We start from the raw sequence: 17,678 nt of genomic DNA on the forward strand, positions 1-17,678 counted from the left end.
TATATTGTAGTCAAACTTCATATTTAAAAGGGCAAGATCGCTTCTAGTAAAAACAAAATTATTCTATTTTACCTATTCCCCTAATCCAAACTAAATTAGAAACCCCTCACTGGATTTTTTTTTCCTACAATTAGAGCAGATATATGTTATATGGGCGGGTTAGGTGCATATATTGCTTACTGGAGCTATTCTTTAACTGTTCATTACAGATGCCGTCATATACAATTCATATTTGCAGTCTGAAAATTCTGCTCACACATATATTTCCTTTAGAAGGACAATCACACATGTCTTTTATACTTACGTTTGATCTTCTTCATAAATCTTCCTGACAATTTCATCTATAAGGATTTTCTCCCTCAGGAACTCCTGATAAGCTTCCTGCCTCTTCATCTCCTTTTCTTCCAGCTGTGTTTCCAGCTCCTTCTGGTAATGCAGCTTCTCATGATAGCGCCTGGTTTCTTTAGCCAGTTCCTCCTCTGAAGCCCTTTCATGTTCCTCCTTCATTTTGCGAGCTATTTCAGCTTCACGTTTCTATTCAGTATGCAAAAGTTTTGGGAGTGACAGGTTAGAGAAAGAATATTTCAATATTTTGTACCTGCTGCAAAATTATTTTTTTGGAGTCCATTGCGGGGTACAGGAATTCAGATGCAGTCAGATTATACTGCCAACTACAGGATTGGATACTGGTAGACAAAAATAAATTAAGGTCAGGATAACCAAGTCTCCTCCCAGCATGCCTCAGTTTGTAGCAATCAGTACCAAGTGCATGAACACAAACACAGAGGGGTGTGATCTGTGGCCTACAATGGACTCCAAGAAAATTTTACAACGAATTCTTAAATTCTATTTTCTTTTCGTCCTTTGGAGGGACACAGGATTTCAGATACTTTCAGGAAGTTAAAAAGCAGTCAAACTGAGAGGTGGGCAACACAGCAACAACCACTAACAGGCCCAAAGAAAAGAAATAGAAGGGATGGAGGCACTGAGCTATACAGGCAAATTGCCTCATATAAAGTCCCAATCTGTGTTTTACACTGCACCCGCCAAGGGATTGGAGGTGTATGCTTCTCAGCTGGTCGTTTTCAGTTTGTACCATCTTAAGAACATTGCTATTAGAGCATTGAGATACTATACCAGTCGTGGATGGAGGTGGGTTGGGGGGAAGTTTGGGCTGCTCCCTCCCACCTGCCTCCTATCCACCCATTAGCAGCCATGTGCTCCCAGAGTGGAGACACTCAAATTTAAAAGTGTTAGGGACTGCAGATAAAACAGGGTGCCGTGTCGTGGCTCTGCAGCTTACATATGCGTTTGCAAATGCATGTCAACTAAACCCCTGTTCTTTATTTATATCGAGACAGGTCTACTTGGTTGGTGGCAGACTGGAGGGTGAGTACATCAGACTGGGGGCTGGCTGGCTTCCATGCACCTCTTTTAATCCTTTTCAATTTGTTTTTTAAGAAATAGAAACTGACTGTAGCCCAGGGGCCACCTGAAGAACCAAGCCCGAACCTAAACCGGATGGGGCTGGGCCCTCTGCTAGAAAGGGAAAGCTGCCCAAAATGACAAGAGGGAGGGCAAAGAAAATTATCCTCACCTAGATCGACAGGTTGCCACCAGAGGAAATTATTCTACATGGAAGAAAACACCAAACCTGAACCAACATAAGCAACCTACTCTCACTAAAAACGGGGCACAATAACAAATTCATGTGAAGGGAGAAGAGGCACAAACTTATGTGTCAGAAACAAAATGGGGACAATTCCTAAAAAGAATAAGTTCTAAGAAGGAACCCAGGGCAGAACAGGTCGAGATCAGAAAGACTAGCTGGTCCACATGGGAAGGGTCAAAACTTTTACAATCCTGACCGTCTAGGAGCAAAAGAATAAAAACTAGATGACTAAAGAGGTTGTCTGGCCAGACACCCAAACTCTCTAGGTGAGAATTACCAAGGAAAATTCTGTAACAGCAAAAACACAACAGCTCAAAAAGGGTGTAAAAGGATTCACAAGTGCACCAGGGAACTCAGGGATTCAGTCCTACAAAGTCAAAGACAAAGTGACTGAAAAGGTAGGGTTTATTGGAGCACAAGCACTTGTGAGAGTGATCATTCACAACATGCCTTGAATGTAAATATTTTGGGAAACCATTAAATCGATGGGTTTAGTTACACTCCAAGGGAGTCGGTTTAAGCAAGGCTAGGACGTGTAGTATCATCTAGCAGAGGAACCAGACTATCTCTCCTGCTGCTGAAAGGACTTCCACTCCTTCTCGGTGGTAAAGGCATGGCTACACCTAAACACCTAGATCAGCCATCATTAAACGGCAGCCCGCGGTCCAAACACAGACCAAGCGACGCTCCTGTCCAGACCCTCAGCCCGCCAGTGTAGTGCCACATCATTGCCACTCAGCAGTCATTGGTTGCTGGGACCTTGGGTATCCCACCAATCACTTACGTCACGTGTGTTCCCCACCACTTGCTACTGATTATCTTGCGACTCGCAGCTCCCTGCTGGGCCGCGAGTTAAGGCATAACATCACATGTGCGCCCCACCCCCGCTGCTCGCTATCTAGCAGGTCCTGGCTCTCACTCCTTGCTGGCCTCGAGGTATGGTATCTTGCAGCTCCTGTCTCATGCAGCTTTTAACCAACGCTAGCTCCTGCCCTCAAGGTATGTGGGGTGTTATATTTACAGGGGCACACTTTTTGAAAAAGGGCACGCTGATGGGCACATTTTATCTTAAAGTGTTTGTTGCCCCCCCAAAAAAAAGATCCGATTTCTTTAAAGCATATTACACAGCACAGTGCTTGTGCTGTGTAATTTGGCCTCCCGTTTCACCTAAAAACCTGGTTGATCCTGCCTGGCTATGCCCTCCACTCTGTAAACTGGCCACATTTATCATGGCTGCTGAGCCCTGATACTATGGTCAGTTTATGTGCCTCCGTTATCTGCAGCTCTCCTGTCCTCCTTTGTGCTCTCCTCCATCTTCTTCCCCCTCCCCTCCCTGCCTGTCTGCTTCTGTGTCAGTGCCTGCCGCCGCCCCCTCCCGCTACTAAAATTACTTTTATTGTTCTATATAATCCTCCTTGTTTCCTAATGACAGGTGCTTCGGTCTTTCTGTTTTATAAAAAAAAAAAAAAAGCCTTCTTTACCGGATTTCAGAGCATTTCCCGGCGACCACATGACCGGTCGGCTCTCGCTCTCCTCTTCTCCCCTAGTCCCAACTGACGTCAGCGGGAGAATCTCGGCCCCATTCACTGCAGCTGTCAGACGGGGAGAGGAGAGAGCCGGCCGGTCACATGGGCGCCGGAAGAGGCTCTGAAATCCGGTAAAAAAAGGCATTTTTTTTATAAAAACAGACAGGAGCACCTGTCATTAGGAAATTATATTAACTTGTCAAAGTGGGTTAACAACCACTTTAAGGGGCACTCTGATGGGCACAACAAAATGTGCCCATCAGTGTGACGCTTAACATAAAATGTACCTATCACCTTGCCCTTAACATAAAATGTGTTGATCATCATGCCCCTTATTTTAGGTTAAGGGTCACGCTGAGGGGCACATTTTATGTTGTGCACTTCAGAGTGCCCCTTAACATAAAATGTTTCCCTTAACATAAAATGGGCCCATCAGAATGCCCCATATTTCATGTTGGGGGCACATTTTATGTCAAGGGGCACGCTGATAGGCACATTTTATGTTAAGGAGCACTGTGATGGGGACACCTGATGTAAAAGGGACACCTGGTGTAAAAAGGGACACTTGATGTAAAATGGACACTTGTGATGGGGGACACCTGATGTAAAATGGACACTTGTGATGGGGGGCACCTGATGTAAAAGGGACACTTGTGATGGGGGGACACCTGATGTAAAAAGGGACACTTGTGATGGGGACACCTGAGGTAAAAGGGGGCACTGTGGTGGGAACACCTGATGTAAAAGGGGGCACTGTGATGGTGACAAATGGTTACTGAAGGGGGCACTCTGATGGGGACAAATGGTTACTGAAGGGGGCACTCTGATGGGGACACATTACTTAAAAGGGCACTCTGATGGGGACACATTACTTAAAAGGGCACTCTGATGGGGGACACATTACTTAAGAGGGCACTCTGATGGGGGACACATTACTTAAGAGGGCACTCTGATGGGGGACACGTTACTTAAGAGGGCACTCTGATGGGGGACACGTTACTTAAGAGGGCACTCTGATGGGGGACACGTTACTTAAGAGGGCACTCTGATGGGGGACACGTTACTTAAGAGGGCACTCTGATGGGGGACACGTTACTTAAGAGGGCACTCTGATGGGGACACATTACTTAAGGGGGCACTCTGATGGGGACACATTACTTAAGGGGGCACTCTGATGGGGGCAACTGGTTTATGGGAGGTAGTCTGATGGGGGCACACAATGTAATAAATTACTCTGGTAGGGGCACCTGAGTGTGTGGAGTAAACTGTAACAAAAGCGCCAAAGAGCGTGGCTTGTGCCAAAAAAGAAAAGTAGACATGTACAATTTTTCATGGCATAGACTTGAGATTCGGACCTCAGTTGGAAGAAAATTTTAGCGACTGGAATTTTCATTTTAATTCAATACCCCTGACCTAGATGGTGTCAAACTGAGTCTTAACCAGGAGACTTGCCCAGGGCAGGATCCCATGATGTAGAAGGAACCACCTCCTCTGGAAGGCCAAATAATTGTCCCAGTAATGGTGGTTCTTCTCCAAGAGAAACTCCCCAAATATGGGGAGAGGCATCAGTTCCAGTCGACTCAAGATGCTTGAGTGATCAAACTGGGGAATCCAGAGTCTATAGAAGCAAAGCCATTAGACTGCACCAGAAAAAGACTCTCTGCAATAGAAGAGAAAGGGACTAAGGAGGGTCCCCCAATGCTCAACGTTCCTGCAAGACAGAAGGGGTTACCTCCTGTCGTATGATGAGGGGTATATGAAGGTATGCCTACTGTGGCTCTTCATAGTGAGGAACTAAACTGGTTAATCTCACAGGTAATAGACCGATTCCAATGCGAAGACCTGATGAAGCCAGATCCAGCGGGCCTTACAGATGTTAGGTTCTTTGAGAAGATGCTGACTTCAAAGATCCACAAAGCTGACTCTTCCCAGGAGGTTGTCAGAGTGTCTCACAATGGTAAAGGCCAAACACAAGAACCAATGCTCCAATAATTATCAGATGAGCATGAGGAACAATAGAGATCCAGATTCTTATCTTGACAGAAAACAGTCAGAGCCGGTCCCAGTCAACCTAGTAGGTCAGGAGTCCCTCTGCAGGAGAGGAACAGTAAGGCTCGGTTTCCACTAATGCGACTTGCGGTGCGACTTGACACATGTCAAGTCACACAGCAAGTCAAAACCCATTGTTTTCAATGGGACCCGTTTCCACTGCCGCGGCTTCAGTTGCGGCGACTTCAAAAGTAGATCGTGCACTACTTTTGAGCCGCCTTCAGTGCGACTTCCCTCTATATATGAGGGACAAGTCTCACTGAAGCCGCAGTTTACTTTCGCTATGAAGTCGTGCTAGAAGTAGCACGGCTTCGTAGCTGCACTAGTGGAAACTGAGGCTAAAGGATACCAAGTTCCATTAAGGGCATTACATGTCCCAAGGACAGGAGACTTCCCTAAGATAAAAGTTTTACCTTGCATGGGACACAGCTACAGAGACTGGGTTCACACATAAACAGGAGTAAGGGGTAAGAGGAACCCAAGGGAAAGGTGCATAATTCTGCGCAATAGCACAGGGGAGATAAGAGGAAGCAGTGGAAGGGAGCATGGGATTATCCTGTGAGCCTAATGGGGTGCACTCTGCACATGAAAGCCTGAGGCACAAACTACCCAAGGACCGCCAGGGTTTGGACTCCGTCCTTAATTTCTTGGAAGTTGGAGCATACCTACAAGAAGGCGGCTTTTCAGAGGGCTTAGAATGGGAGAAACATATGTTTTTTTCCTTAGACCTCCTTTGTTTATGCAGGAGTGCACATTTGTCTTCCATGGAATTCCTGATGATACTTCATCATGTGAAGGTCCAAATATACAATGTCCCCAAATGATAAGCAAGTCTCTTTAAATATAGCATCAACATCCCAGCACCAGGACAGAGTACAGTACCTGTCAAAGATAACTGGGATTTAAGCAAAGATTCTAACTTCTGTCAATAGAATCCCTAAAAAGGTAAGCACACCCTCTTCTTGTCTAGGAGTTTTCCTGTTAAGATTGCTCACTAGTAGATGCACAGTGGATATCAACTACCGTTTAACAAAATCCCTCTCAAGGGGGAACAGATCCAACACACCCTCGAGTGGGTCCCAGGACTCTTCCTGCCTGCACAAACTAATACCTCAAATAGCAGGTGTAATGGAAAGGTCTTTGTCAATTGTACTGCATCAATAAAAGGAGCAAAATAATCCCTTGTAATAGGAGGTGAAAGAAAGAGACTAGTGTCTCTTTGGAGATAAATTATTAGACCTCTGAATCTGAGTCAAAGGTGGTCACAGCGACTGGTGGCTCAGCCTGTTCGAAGACCTCAGAAATGTTGGAGAATGGAGAATCGCGCTGGAGAATGCATACAGCCTTCGCAATGGTTATCCGCAAGAGATTGGGTGAATTTGGTCACAAAGTCTTGAATGCAGTAGAGGTCCACGACGATAGGGTAGGAGACTCCGCCTCACTCAACAGAGGGAGACTCTGAATATGTAGACCCTATGACTAAAGGAGGACTAGTTTTCAGATTGAAGGAATTGGTGCTTTCAGAGGATACCAAGTAGATGCCCTGGGAACCGCCAGAGTATGGGCTTAAGTCACCCATAGCAGTGGGACTGTCCTCTCTGTGTGCAGACATGTTGCACCACGTGGAGGTAAGGATTCAGATTCCCATAAACCAAGGCAGCTGATGAGGGGTAGATGCTGGAGGTGACCAGATCACTGAAGGCAGGCAGCAGGAACAGAACAGAGATGGGAGTTCCAGGTGATGCTTTGTAAAGCAAGAGCAGCAGTAGGATGTTGCTTACTCTACATGAACCGCAAGAAAGAGTGCACAGAGTGACAGTACCCAACACTTCACCCAGCAAATCCACACTCAGTTTCTCAGCTTTAACACTTACTGCGGTTGAGCCGACAGTAGCCAGGAAAAAGGTGCCCAGCACTGCAAATGGCAAAATAGCTCCAGGAGCTCAGCCTGATTGGCCTTCTAAACAGAATGAGCCTTCAGAGACAGAGCAAGCGCTGAGGAATCGCCACTGCTCTGGACCTGAAAAGTGGTCTGGGGCTACCCCGTGATGTTTGGATTGCTCTACAAATAGAACCCAGCACATGATAGTCACATTCTAGGCTAGTCCTACAATGTCCAGGTCAGCAGACTCTGGCAACAATGTAAAGCTAAAGAAAGGCTGATTTGGATAGCAGCTATTTAGGAGTAGTGATCGACCAATATAGTTTTTTTTACCGCCAATACCGATATTTTGGTCATCGGGTATCGGCTGATATTTTCGGACATTAAAAAAATTATTATTATTTTATTTTTTTTTTAATGTCTACAGGTACTGTGGTGGAGGGATCTGGGGATCTAAAAGACCCCAAACCCCTCCTCCGCACTTAAGCATTCAAAACGCCAAGTTTGGCTGTTTTGAATGCTGTAAGTTTTTTGAATTCGGCGCCGCCAGTACCCGGAAGCGATGTCATGTCATGACATCACTTCCGGGTACGCGGCGGCACCGAATTTAAAGAAATGGAGACCCGGGTCAGACGGCGGTGGTGAAGGTAGGATTCCTGAGCCTCCCGGTGAGATAAGAGACCCGGGCGAGCCGCGGAAGTCAGCGGGAGGGGGGGGGGTGGAACGTCGACCCTTCCCGCTCCTTGTAATGACAGCCGAGCGGCTTCTCAGCCGCATCGGTTGCCATTACAAGACAGCCCACCGTCGGCTATGGACACCAGTACCGGGGTGATGCCTCTTGTTGCAGGCATCAGCCCAGTACATGCACTTTCCCTGAAAAATCTGCACTATCGGTAAATAAAAAGCCGATTCCGATATATCGGGGAAAGCCCATATCGGCCCTCGCTATATCGGCTTTCCCGATAATCGGTCGATCTCTAATTTAGAGACTAGCAAAAGCAGGAATAAATCCTGCTTGAATTTACTAGAGAAAGAATAAAAAAGCAACAAACAAAAGGCTAGCAACATTTGTTTAGATTTTTCTCAGCACAGCTGAAGAAAAGAAAATATGTCTATCCTTCTAGGATACCTGCAAAAAGCTTAGATAGAATAGAATTGATTGGTGAGTGCAAATTATGGTGCAGCTCTGCATAGAAAATCAGCTTCCAGTTTTTTTTTGTCAAAGCTTTAATGAACAAGCTGAAGTTAGAAGCCGATTGGCTACCATGCACAGCTGCACTAGATTTTGTTCTCTCCAGTTTTAGTAAATCAACCCCAGCGGGTAGAGGAGAGGTTTTCCGTGGCTGGCCTACAATTTTTGTTTTCCAGAGCCCAATCCTCCTGTAAGTGACAGTATAATCCAATAGTATCTGGATTTCCATATCCCTCAATGGATGAGAGAGAAAAATATAAACATCCACATGGGTCTAATAATTCACGTGCAAAATTAATTTTTCTTCTTTGCTCTCTTTTGGTCTGCTAAATATACAGTTGAAAGTGTTACATTATAAAATATTTAAGTGCAAAAAATACCTGTTGATTTTGCCAGAAATGTGAGCTGATAACTTCTTGTGCTCTCTGCCAGTGCAGTAGGAGGGATTATGGAGATAGTGTGAAGTCTGTATTTTTGGTAATCCCTCATAAATGAATTAGGCAGGGCTGACAACATGTGCTTTTGAATTCAGAAGCAAAAATACACTGTTGTCACGTCAAAGAGGATGGTAAGAACACAGTATTTTTCTGACACATCAACAGCTTTTTTTGTACTTGCACCATATTTAAAGGGATAAAATGTTGGGGAATGTGCATGTATTGCAGTGATGTACGAAATATGTAATGTTTATTTTGTATTGGCATATGCTTCATGTATTTTTACACTGCCATCTACAGTTCTGTTGTGGGACCACATATGTTCATGTTACTATTCAGTTACAGGAAAGCCTCTGCACCACCATACTCCCTAAAGGTGGAAAGAGGAGTTCTTGTGCAGCAGGTGCTTCAAAAATACTTTATATTGTTTTTGGCAGTGGCTGATCTGATTTCTGTATTTGCCTTTAGCTAGGTTCTTTCAATGGTAGCAGCAGTTTCTACTGACACTGAGACATTCAGAGTTGAAGGCAGATTTTGGTGGTGACCAGACTGAGCTGCTCTGTAATATGGTAAGGGTCAACAGATAAACGTAGCATTCAAGACCATCAGAAGGAAAAACTTCCTTCTTTTGATAAGCTGCTAAAAAATTACCAGGAGAAAATTTTAAAGTACATTGGATACCTGGCTCCAGGAATATGTCTAACTTTGTGTCATAGAATGTTACCTATGGTTGGTATACTGTATATACATTTCTATGTACTGATTGCTTCTAAACTTTACTAGCTGCACTAAAATATTTTTCATTTATTAATCAATGATTTGATTTTCTTTGGATTTAATAAAGTGGGACAATATGTGATTGTGCTCACTACAGTGTTTTTTTCTTAAAGCGGTAGTATCCCGCTTTTTGACACTTTTACCTACAGGTAAGCCTATAATAAGGCTTACCTGTAGGTACAAATAATATCTCCTAAACCGGCATGGTTTAGGAGATATTTACAGTGCATGCAGCCGCTCGCGCGAGCGCTCTGAAGGTCCGGGGGGGACCTTCAATTTATTTGCCGGGAGCTTGCCGGAAAAAATCACTCCCACGTGCATGCGCGGAGTGACGTCATCGCGGCTCCGGCCAATAATCGCGCCGGAGCCGTCTCTTCCGGCCAATCACCGCGCCGGAGCCGCCGAACCCGGAAGAGACGGCGAGGGATCATGGCAGCGCCCGCAGCGATGTCCGGGGGTCCGTGTCAGGGCTTCGTTCTAAGGTAAGTTACACATAATGGGCTAGTATGCGATGCATACTAGCTCATTATGCCTTTGTCTTGCAGGTTTTTATTTTTTAGGGTTTACAACCGCTTTAACAAACCAGGAATCAAGGGTCATCTTTAAAGTGAACAGAACTTGTGGACTATAGATGGTAAGGTATAGCGGTATAGCAGGCATGCTTTACTGCACTTACAGTTCTTTAACAACAATCCCAACCCCATGAATATGCAGGACTTTTTGCAAGTACACTTTTTCTTTATATCTGTATGGGGCCCAATGTTAAAGCAGTGTTGCTGCTTTTATGTATTCTATGCAACCTCTGGGCTCCAATATATAACCTTTGGAATTAATGACTTATGGGTATAACCAGCAAAAAGCATACAAAAAAAAATTGGTAATTTTATATTAATATATATATATATATATATATATATATAGTAAATGGCCAATTAGATTGGTGTTCTTTTCATCAAAAGTAGAAAAACTTACCATTTTCTCATATTTAACGACCTCTTTTTCTGCTATTTGTGCAGCCCGCTCTCTAGTTAGATAGGCAGACTTCAGCTTTTGCTCTAATTCTCTGAGCTCCAGGCTGGGAAAACAGTACAGTCATTATAAACAAATTAACATAGAAGTTCAGTTAAATCCAAACTCTACTTAAACCTGCTTATACCCCCATTCTAAGCCTATTCTAACTGCCCTGCAAGGTAAAGATGTCCAGCAAATACCTATGCTGAGGGCGCTCAGGTCTGGTCACCTGATCTCCCCAGTAGCCGGCTTCAGGAGAGATAACTGATAACGGCTGCAGAGCTGGGTGGTGACAACACCCATAGGCTTACCCATAGGCATAGGCATAGGGCATCAGTTGTCAGCTGTCCCTCTTCTACAATGAAGCCAGTGCTGGGATTTCGATCATATGACTGTATGGGAGTGCCCTCAGAATAGGTAAGTATACATATCTTTCCTTTACAGGGTAGATAGAATAGGGCGTAAAATGAAGGTGGGGGACAAACAAGGCTTTCATTTTTGCGATATTGTCTAGAAAAAGTTTTTAATGCAAATCTTCGACATAAAAAAATGCAACAAAACTAAAAACAGACAACACAAATAGCATTCTCTTTTTTTACCAGTGTTCATTTTAAAAAAAATGGTGTTAATGTAGAATAAGAGTATACAGTGGATATAACAAGTCTTCACTCCCCTGTTAAAATGTTAGGTTTCTGTGATGTAAAAAAAGAGACAAAAATAAATAATTTCAGAACTTTTTCCACCTTTAATGTGGAATAAAAAAAAAAAACTGTACAACTCAGTTGAACAACAAACTGAAATCTTTTTTAGGTGGAGGGAAGTAAAAACAAAACAAATAATATGGTCCCATAAGTGTGCACACCCTTAATACTTTGTTGAAGCACCTTTTGATTTTATTACAGTACTCAGTCTTTTTGGGTATGAGTCTATCAGCATGGCACATCTTGACTTGGCAATATTTGCCCACTCTTCTTTGCAAAAACCCTCCAAATCTATCAGATTGTAAGGGCTTTTGCTGTGCACAGTCCTCTTCAGATCACCCCACCGAATTTCAATGGGATTCAGGTCTGGGCTCTGGCTGGGCTATTCCACAATCTTCTTCTGGTGAAGCCATTCCTTTGTTGCTTTGGATGTATGCTTTGGGTCGTTGTCATGCTGAAAGGTTTTGTGTCAATATTGACTGGTATTTGGAACGGTTCATAATTCCCTCTACCTTGACTAAGGCCTCTGTTCCAGCTGAAGAAAAACAGCCCCAAAGCATGATGCTGCCACCACTATGCTTTACTGTGGGCATGGTGTTCTTTTGGTGATGTGCAGTGTTGAATTTGCACCAAACGTAACTTTTGGAATCATGGCCAAAAAGTTCAACCTTGGTTTCATCCGTCCACAACACATTTTGCCACATGCTTTTGGGAGACTTCAGATGAAAAAAAAACACATGTTTCTAAAGAAGCGTAGCAATGTATGCAGATTATTATATATATATATATATATATATATATATATATATATATATACATATACACACACACAGACAGCTCACAAAAAATTAAAGGAACACTTTTTAATCAGAGTATAGCTTCAAGTCAATTAAACTCATGGACATTGATCTGGTCAGTTAAGTAGCAGAGGGGGTTGTCAATCAGTTTCAGCTGCTTTGGTTTTAATAAAATTAGCAACAGGTGCACTAGATGGGCAACAATGAGATGACCCCCAAAACAGGAATGGTTTTACAGGTCGAGGCCACTAACATTTTTTTCCCTACTCATCTTTTCTGACTATTTTTCACTAGTTTTTCATTTGACTAGGGTCAGTGTCACTACTGGTAGCATGGATCGATACCTGGACCCTATAGAGGTTGCACACGCAGTGCGACTCAAGGATGGCACATCAATACATGCCATTGCCAGAAGGTTTGCTGTGTCTCCCAGCACGGTCTCAAGAGCATGGAGTAGATTCTAGGATAGCTGGACAGGGCATTAGAAGGTCCTTAACCCATAAGCAGGATCTGTACCTACTCCTTTGTGCAAGGAGGAACAGGATGAGAACTGCCAGAGCCCAACAAAAATGACCACCAGCAGGCCACAGGTGTAAATGTCTCTGACCAAACAATCAGAAACAGACTTCATGAGGGTGGCCTGAGGGCCCGATGTCTCCTAGTGGGCCCTGTGCTCAATGTCAGACACTGTGGAGCTCCATTGGCATTTGTGATTGAACACCAGAATTGGCAGGTCCACCACTGGTACCTGGTGCTTTTCACAGAGAAGGTTCACCCTGAGCACGTGACAAACATGAAAGGATCTGGAGAAGCCGTGAAGAACGTTATGCTGCCTGTACCAACGTTCAGCATGAGCAGTTTGGTGGTGGGTCAGTGATGGTCTAGGGAGGTATATCTATGGAGGGACGCACAGATCTCTACAGGCTAGACAATGGCACCCTGACTACCATTAGGTATTGGGATGAAATCCTTAGAACCATTGTCAGACCCTATTCTGGGAGGACACCAGTTCCGGGAACATGAAGGAATTGATATCATTGAATGGCCCCCATACTTGCATGAACTAAATCCAATAGAAAACCTCTGGGACATAATTCGATCCATCCGACACTGTCAGGTTGCACCTCAGTCTGTTTAGTTTATGCCCTGGTCCAGATCTGGGAGGAAACACCCCAGGACACCATCCATTGTCTCATTAGGAGAATACCCTAGCTTTGTCAGGCATGTCATACAAACTACTGAGTACCATTTTGAGTTGTTGCAATGAGATTTCAGCAAAATGGACTAGCCTGCTGCATCATTTTTCACTTTGATTTCCGGAGTGTCTTTGAATTCAGCCCTCTGTAGGTTGATAATTTTCATTTCCATCAAACGATGTGGAATCCTTTCATTCCTAACACATTACCCAGTCTATATCAGTATGGATAGCCAGCAGGATATTTTTCCCTGTTGAGATCTGATGTGTTTTCAAAGTGTTCCTTTAATTTTTTTAAACAGTGTGTAGATATATATATTTTTTTCTTGCCTTCAATTCAATAAACTACCTGTTCTCTCGAATTTGTTGCCTCAGCTTTTCATCTTTTAGCTTTTCTTGTTTGATCCTAGCCAGTTCTGTCGCCATTCTTTCTTCCTGTTCCAACTGTAACTCCTTAAGCCTTTTAGTTTCCTCTGCCTACATTGAAAAAAGCAATAAATGAACGATCTTTATATTTCTTTTGCAAAGTAACTCAGACATAATAGTCACAACCTTCAACTATGAAAAGTGTAAAGACAGACTCATGCCCATTTTTGTTAACTGAACACCTGCTAAAAAAAAAAAAAAAAAAAAGCTCCCTAAGCAAGTCTCAGCTGTCTATGGTGGTAGCAGACACAGACCACCTCCCAGTGATTAGCACACAAAATGGGCTTTGCTGGTCTAAAGCTGGATACACACTATATAACTTTTGTTGTTTGATTTCCTTTAGATTTAGATTAGTGTTTAGGTTTGACCTCATATTATATGGTTTTAGTAAATCTAATGGAAAAAATCTAAAGAGAATTCTATAGTGTGTATCCAGCTTTAAAATGGCCACAGATGCATGGAAATTCAGCCAGTTCAGCAGGGACCAGTGAATTTCAATCCATGCGTGGTCACTGCAGTTGAACAGAAGTCGATTAACCGATCAGCTTAGTACACATTTTGATTACAAATATAAGGGTTTTAGCATTTTGAAAAATAGTTTTGTGATCCAGGAATCCCTTACAGACATCACAGCCAGATACTAAACCTCCACTGAAGCATCAGCTTGGTCAAACCACACCCTCAGCTTGCTGAACAATAAAGCTGTCAGGGTTTCTCTGGTATAAAAGTATCAATAAAACAGAATACTGATGAGATAATCAGACTGAACTTCAGATGAACTCAGCATTACAGGTGCTCACTGACCTCAAAACGAAGGCCTTGAAGGACTAAAGTTTGAGATGTGTAGTAAGCTTAAGTCTCTGTTTCCACTGATGCGACTTGCCATGCGACTTTGGACACCAAGTCGCATGAAGAGTCACAGCCCATTGGTTTCAATGGCATCCATTCAAATCAGTCGCACCAACTCTGAAAAGGTGCGTGCACTACTTTGATGTGACTTTGATCCAGAGAGTGTAAAGTTGGATCAAATTTCCACTTAAAGTCGCACTCTAAATTGCATGACTTTGGAGTCACATTAGTGGTAACGTAGACTAAGTCAAAGACATACAAGTCTCTGGCAAATGCATGGATATCCAAACAGCAACCAGTTTGTTACGGAGAATACACAAATTCTGTGGTCCAGCTGGTAGAAAACTGAATTTTTGTAAAATCTTACCTGTAAAATTCCTTTCTCTGAGTCCTCCGACAGTCGCCGCCATCTTCATATTCGTCACAATGGGGTATTAGACTTTGCTCCGAAGGAGTAGCTAGGCAACAGAATATGTCAGTATTAAAGCTTTTAACATATCCCCACCCCAGGGGGTGGTCCCCTCAGTCTATACCCTCCTGCTTCCTGCTTCAGTTTCAGTGGAATAGCAGTAGAGTACCTAAACCCCAAAAGAGGGGCGGGGGCGGCGACTGTCGGAGGACTCAGAGAAAGGAATTTTACAGGTAAGATTTTACAAAAATTCCGTTTTCTCTTACGTCCTCCGACAGTCGCCGCCATCTTCATATTGGTCACAATGGGGACGTCCTAAAGCAGTGCAAACATGAGGGGTGGGAAACGCAGCCGCCTAAAGGCAACGCAGTCTCCACATCAAGAAAGTAACCTTACCAAAGGAAGGAAACCAGCTGGGCAACACGAGAAAAAAATTTGCTCAACGGGAGCAATAACCCGGGAAAAAAAAAAAAACAAATAACCCAGGGATACAAAGAAATCCCAAACAGCCCAAAGGACCAAACCAGGGACCCTAAGAGACCGCCGCACTAAGAACCTTGCGGCCAAAGGAAGCATCTGCCGATGCTTGAACATCCACTCTGTGGAACAGAGTGAAGGTGTGCACGGTCGACCAAGTCGCCGCCCTACACACCTGGGCCACAGAAGCCCCATGACGACAGGCCCAAGACGTACTCAGAGATCTGGTAGAGTGCGCCCTCACAGGCATAAGGGAAACTTTTCCCCGCAAAGCATAGGCCTGTTCAACGGCCTGTCTGAACCAATTGGCGACGGCAGAAGCCGACGCCGCCACGCCCTTCCGAGGACCCCCGGAAGGACAAACAAAGAATCCGACTTGTGAAAAGATTCAGACGATTTTTGGGTAAACCCTAATCGCCATGAACAGCATCCAAGGAGTGCAACACCACCTCCTCCGAATGTTTAGACTTCGCGCAAGGCGAAGGCAAGACAATGTCCTCATTGAGGTGAAATTCCGAAACCCTCTTCGGAAAAAAAGAAGGGTTAGGTCGCAAGACCACCTTAACCAAGTGATTGACCAGATACGGCCATTGGCAGGACAGGCTGCCAGCTCCGACACTCTGCGAGCCGAATTGATCGCCACCAAAAAAGGTGACCTTCTAGGACAACATAGACAATGAGATCTACCTGATCCGTTCAAAAAAAGAACCATGTTGTAACACGGACAGAACAAGATTCCAGTCCCAAGGAGGCAGAGGCACCCTCCTAGGAGGGACCAGATGCCCCCGAACAAAAGTGCCAATCAAGGAGATAGATGCCATAGGACGTTGAAAAAAGAACGGCCATCGCAGACCCTTGATCATAGCCAGCGCCAAACGCTGTCAACACCCTTTCGAAGGAAGGACAACACCCCAGACACCGACCACGGGCGAGGTGAAGACCCCCTGAACTCACACCAGGCAAAATAGGCCTAAATATGGTAAAAGACCTAACCCGAGGAAAAATTCCTCGCGTCGATCAAAGTGTGAATGACCTCAGGGGAGAGACCCCTATCCCTCAGGGCCTCGGTTTCAACAGCCAGGCCGGCAAGGCCAGCGACTGCAAGGCAGGATGAAATATCAGCCCTTGAGACCGGAGACCTTCCCGAAGAGGCAGACGACACGGGGCGTCGACCGCCAAATGCATGAGGTCTGCGCACCAGGACCGGCGAGGCCAGTCCGGTGTCGCAAGAATCACCGTGTTTTGGTTCCGAGACCAACCTGCGAAGGAACCTGGGCAGCAATTGAAACGGTGAAAACGCATACATCAGTCGGTACGGATGCCACGGAGCTACCAACGCGTCTGACGCGTCTGCCCGAGGATCGCGTGGCCTTGCCACGAACCTGTACACCTTGCTGTACAGACGAGACGCGAACAGGTCCACCTCCGGAAGACCCCACGTCGCGCACAACATCTGGAGAACACCCGGACGGAGGGGCCATTCCCCCTGGTCCAGGGACTGGCGGCATCAGATAATCCGCCCGCCAGTTCTCCAACCCCTGGAATGTGAACCGCCGATATCGCCGGGACATGCGTCTCGGCCCAAGACAGAATGTCGGCCACTTCCCGAGCCACCCGGGCCCTCTTGGTGTCCCCTTGGCGAATGACGTAAGCCACCGCCGTGGCAAAGTCCGTCTGCACCCGAACCGGACAGCCCTGCAGCCTGTCCGGCCAACGTTGAAGGCAGAGAATCATCGCATGCAATTCCAGAATGCTGACCGGAAGGGAGGATTCCCCCTCCGACCAAGTTCCCTGGGCGGACAGAACGCCCAGAACACCACCCCAGCCCGACAGGCTGGCATCCGTGGTGACCACCGTCCATGAGAGAGGACGAAAAGACTTGCCCCCTGACACCGGCGGGGACAGGAGCCACCACAGAAGAACCCTTCTGGTGCGATGGCCCAACGAAATCCGGATCCAGAGATCGCGGTCGCCAGTCCCAACTGGACAGGATCTCCGCTTGGAGACCCCGCGTGTGAAACTGGGCGAAGGGAATCGCCTCGAAAGCCGAGACCATCAATCCCAGACATCTCATGCACGTCCGAGTGGACGAGGACGGAGCGTCCCTGAGGGACCTGACTTCCTTCCTGAAGAGTCCTGAGTTTGTCGTCCGGTAGGAAGACCTTCGCCTGGACAGAGTCCAGAACCATTCCCAGGTAAGGGAGACGAACCGATGGGCACAGTGCTGACTTTGGAAAAGTTATCGACCAACCAAACTCCTGCAGAGACTGCATCGTAA

At 45.4% G+C, this 17,678-nt stretch overlaps 1 protein-coding gene across 1 annotated transcript in view; it reads right to left on the reverse strand.

The window, feature by feature from the left end:
* The window catches only part of MNS1 (meiosis specific nuclear structural 1), an 86,901-nt gene that overhangs the window by 31,897 nt on the left and 37,326 nt on the right, over positions 1-17,678 (reverse strand). Inside the window, exons 3-5 of the mRNA XM_082256183.1 lie at positions 13,589-13,716; positions 10,508-10,610; positions 305-534 (exon numbers count right to left, since the gene is read on the reverse strand). Coding sequence (XP_082112309.1) covers positions 305-534; positions 10,508-10,610; positions 13,589-13,716 — 461 coding nt within the window. The remainder of the gene's footprint in view (positions 1-304; positions 535-10,507; positions 10,611-13,588; positions 13,717-17,678) is intronic.

Source organism: Pelophylax lessonae, assembly GCF_965119305.1.
Source record: "Pelophylax lessonae genome assembly, chromosome: 4".
Taxonomy (NCBI): Eukaryota; Metazoa; Chordata; class Amphibia; order Anura; family Ranidae; genus Pelophylax; species Pelophylax lessonae.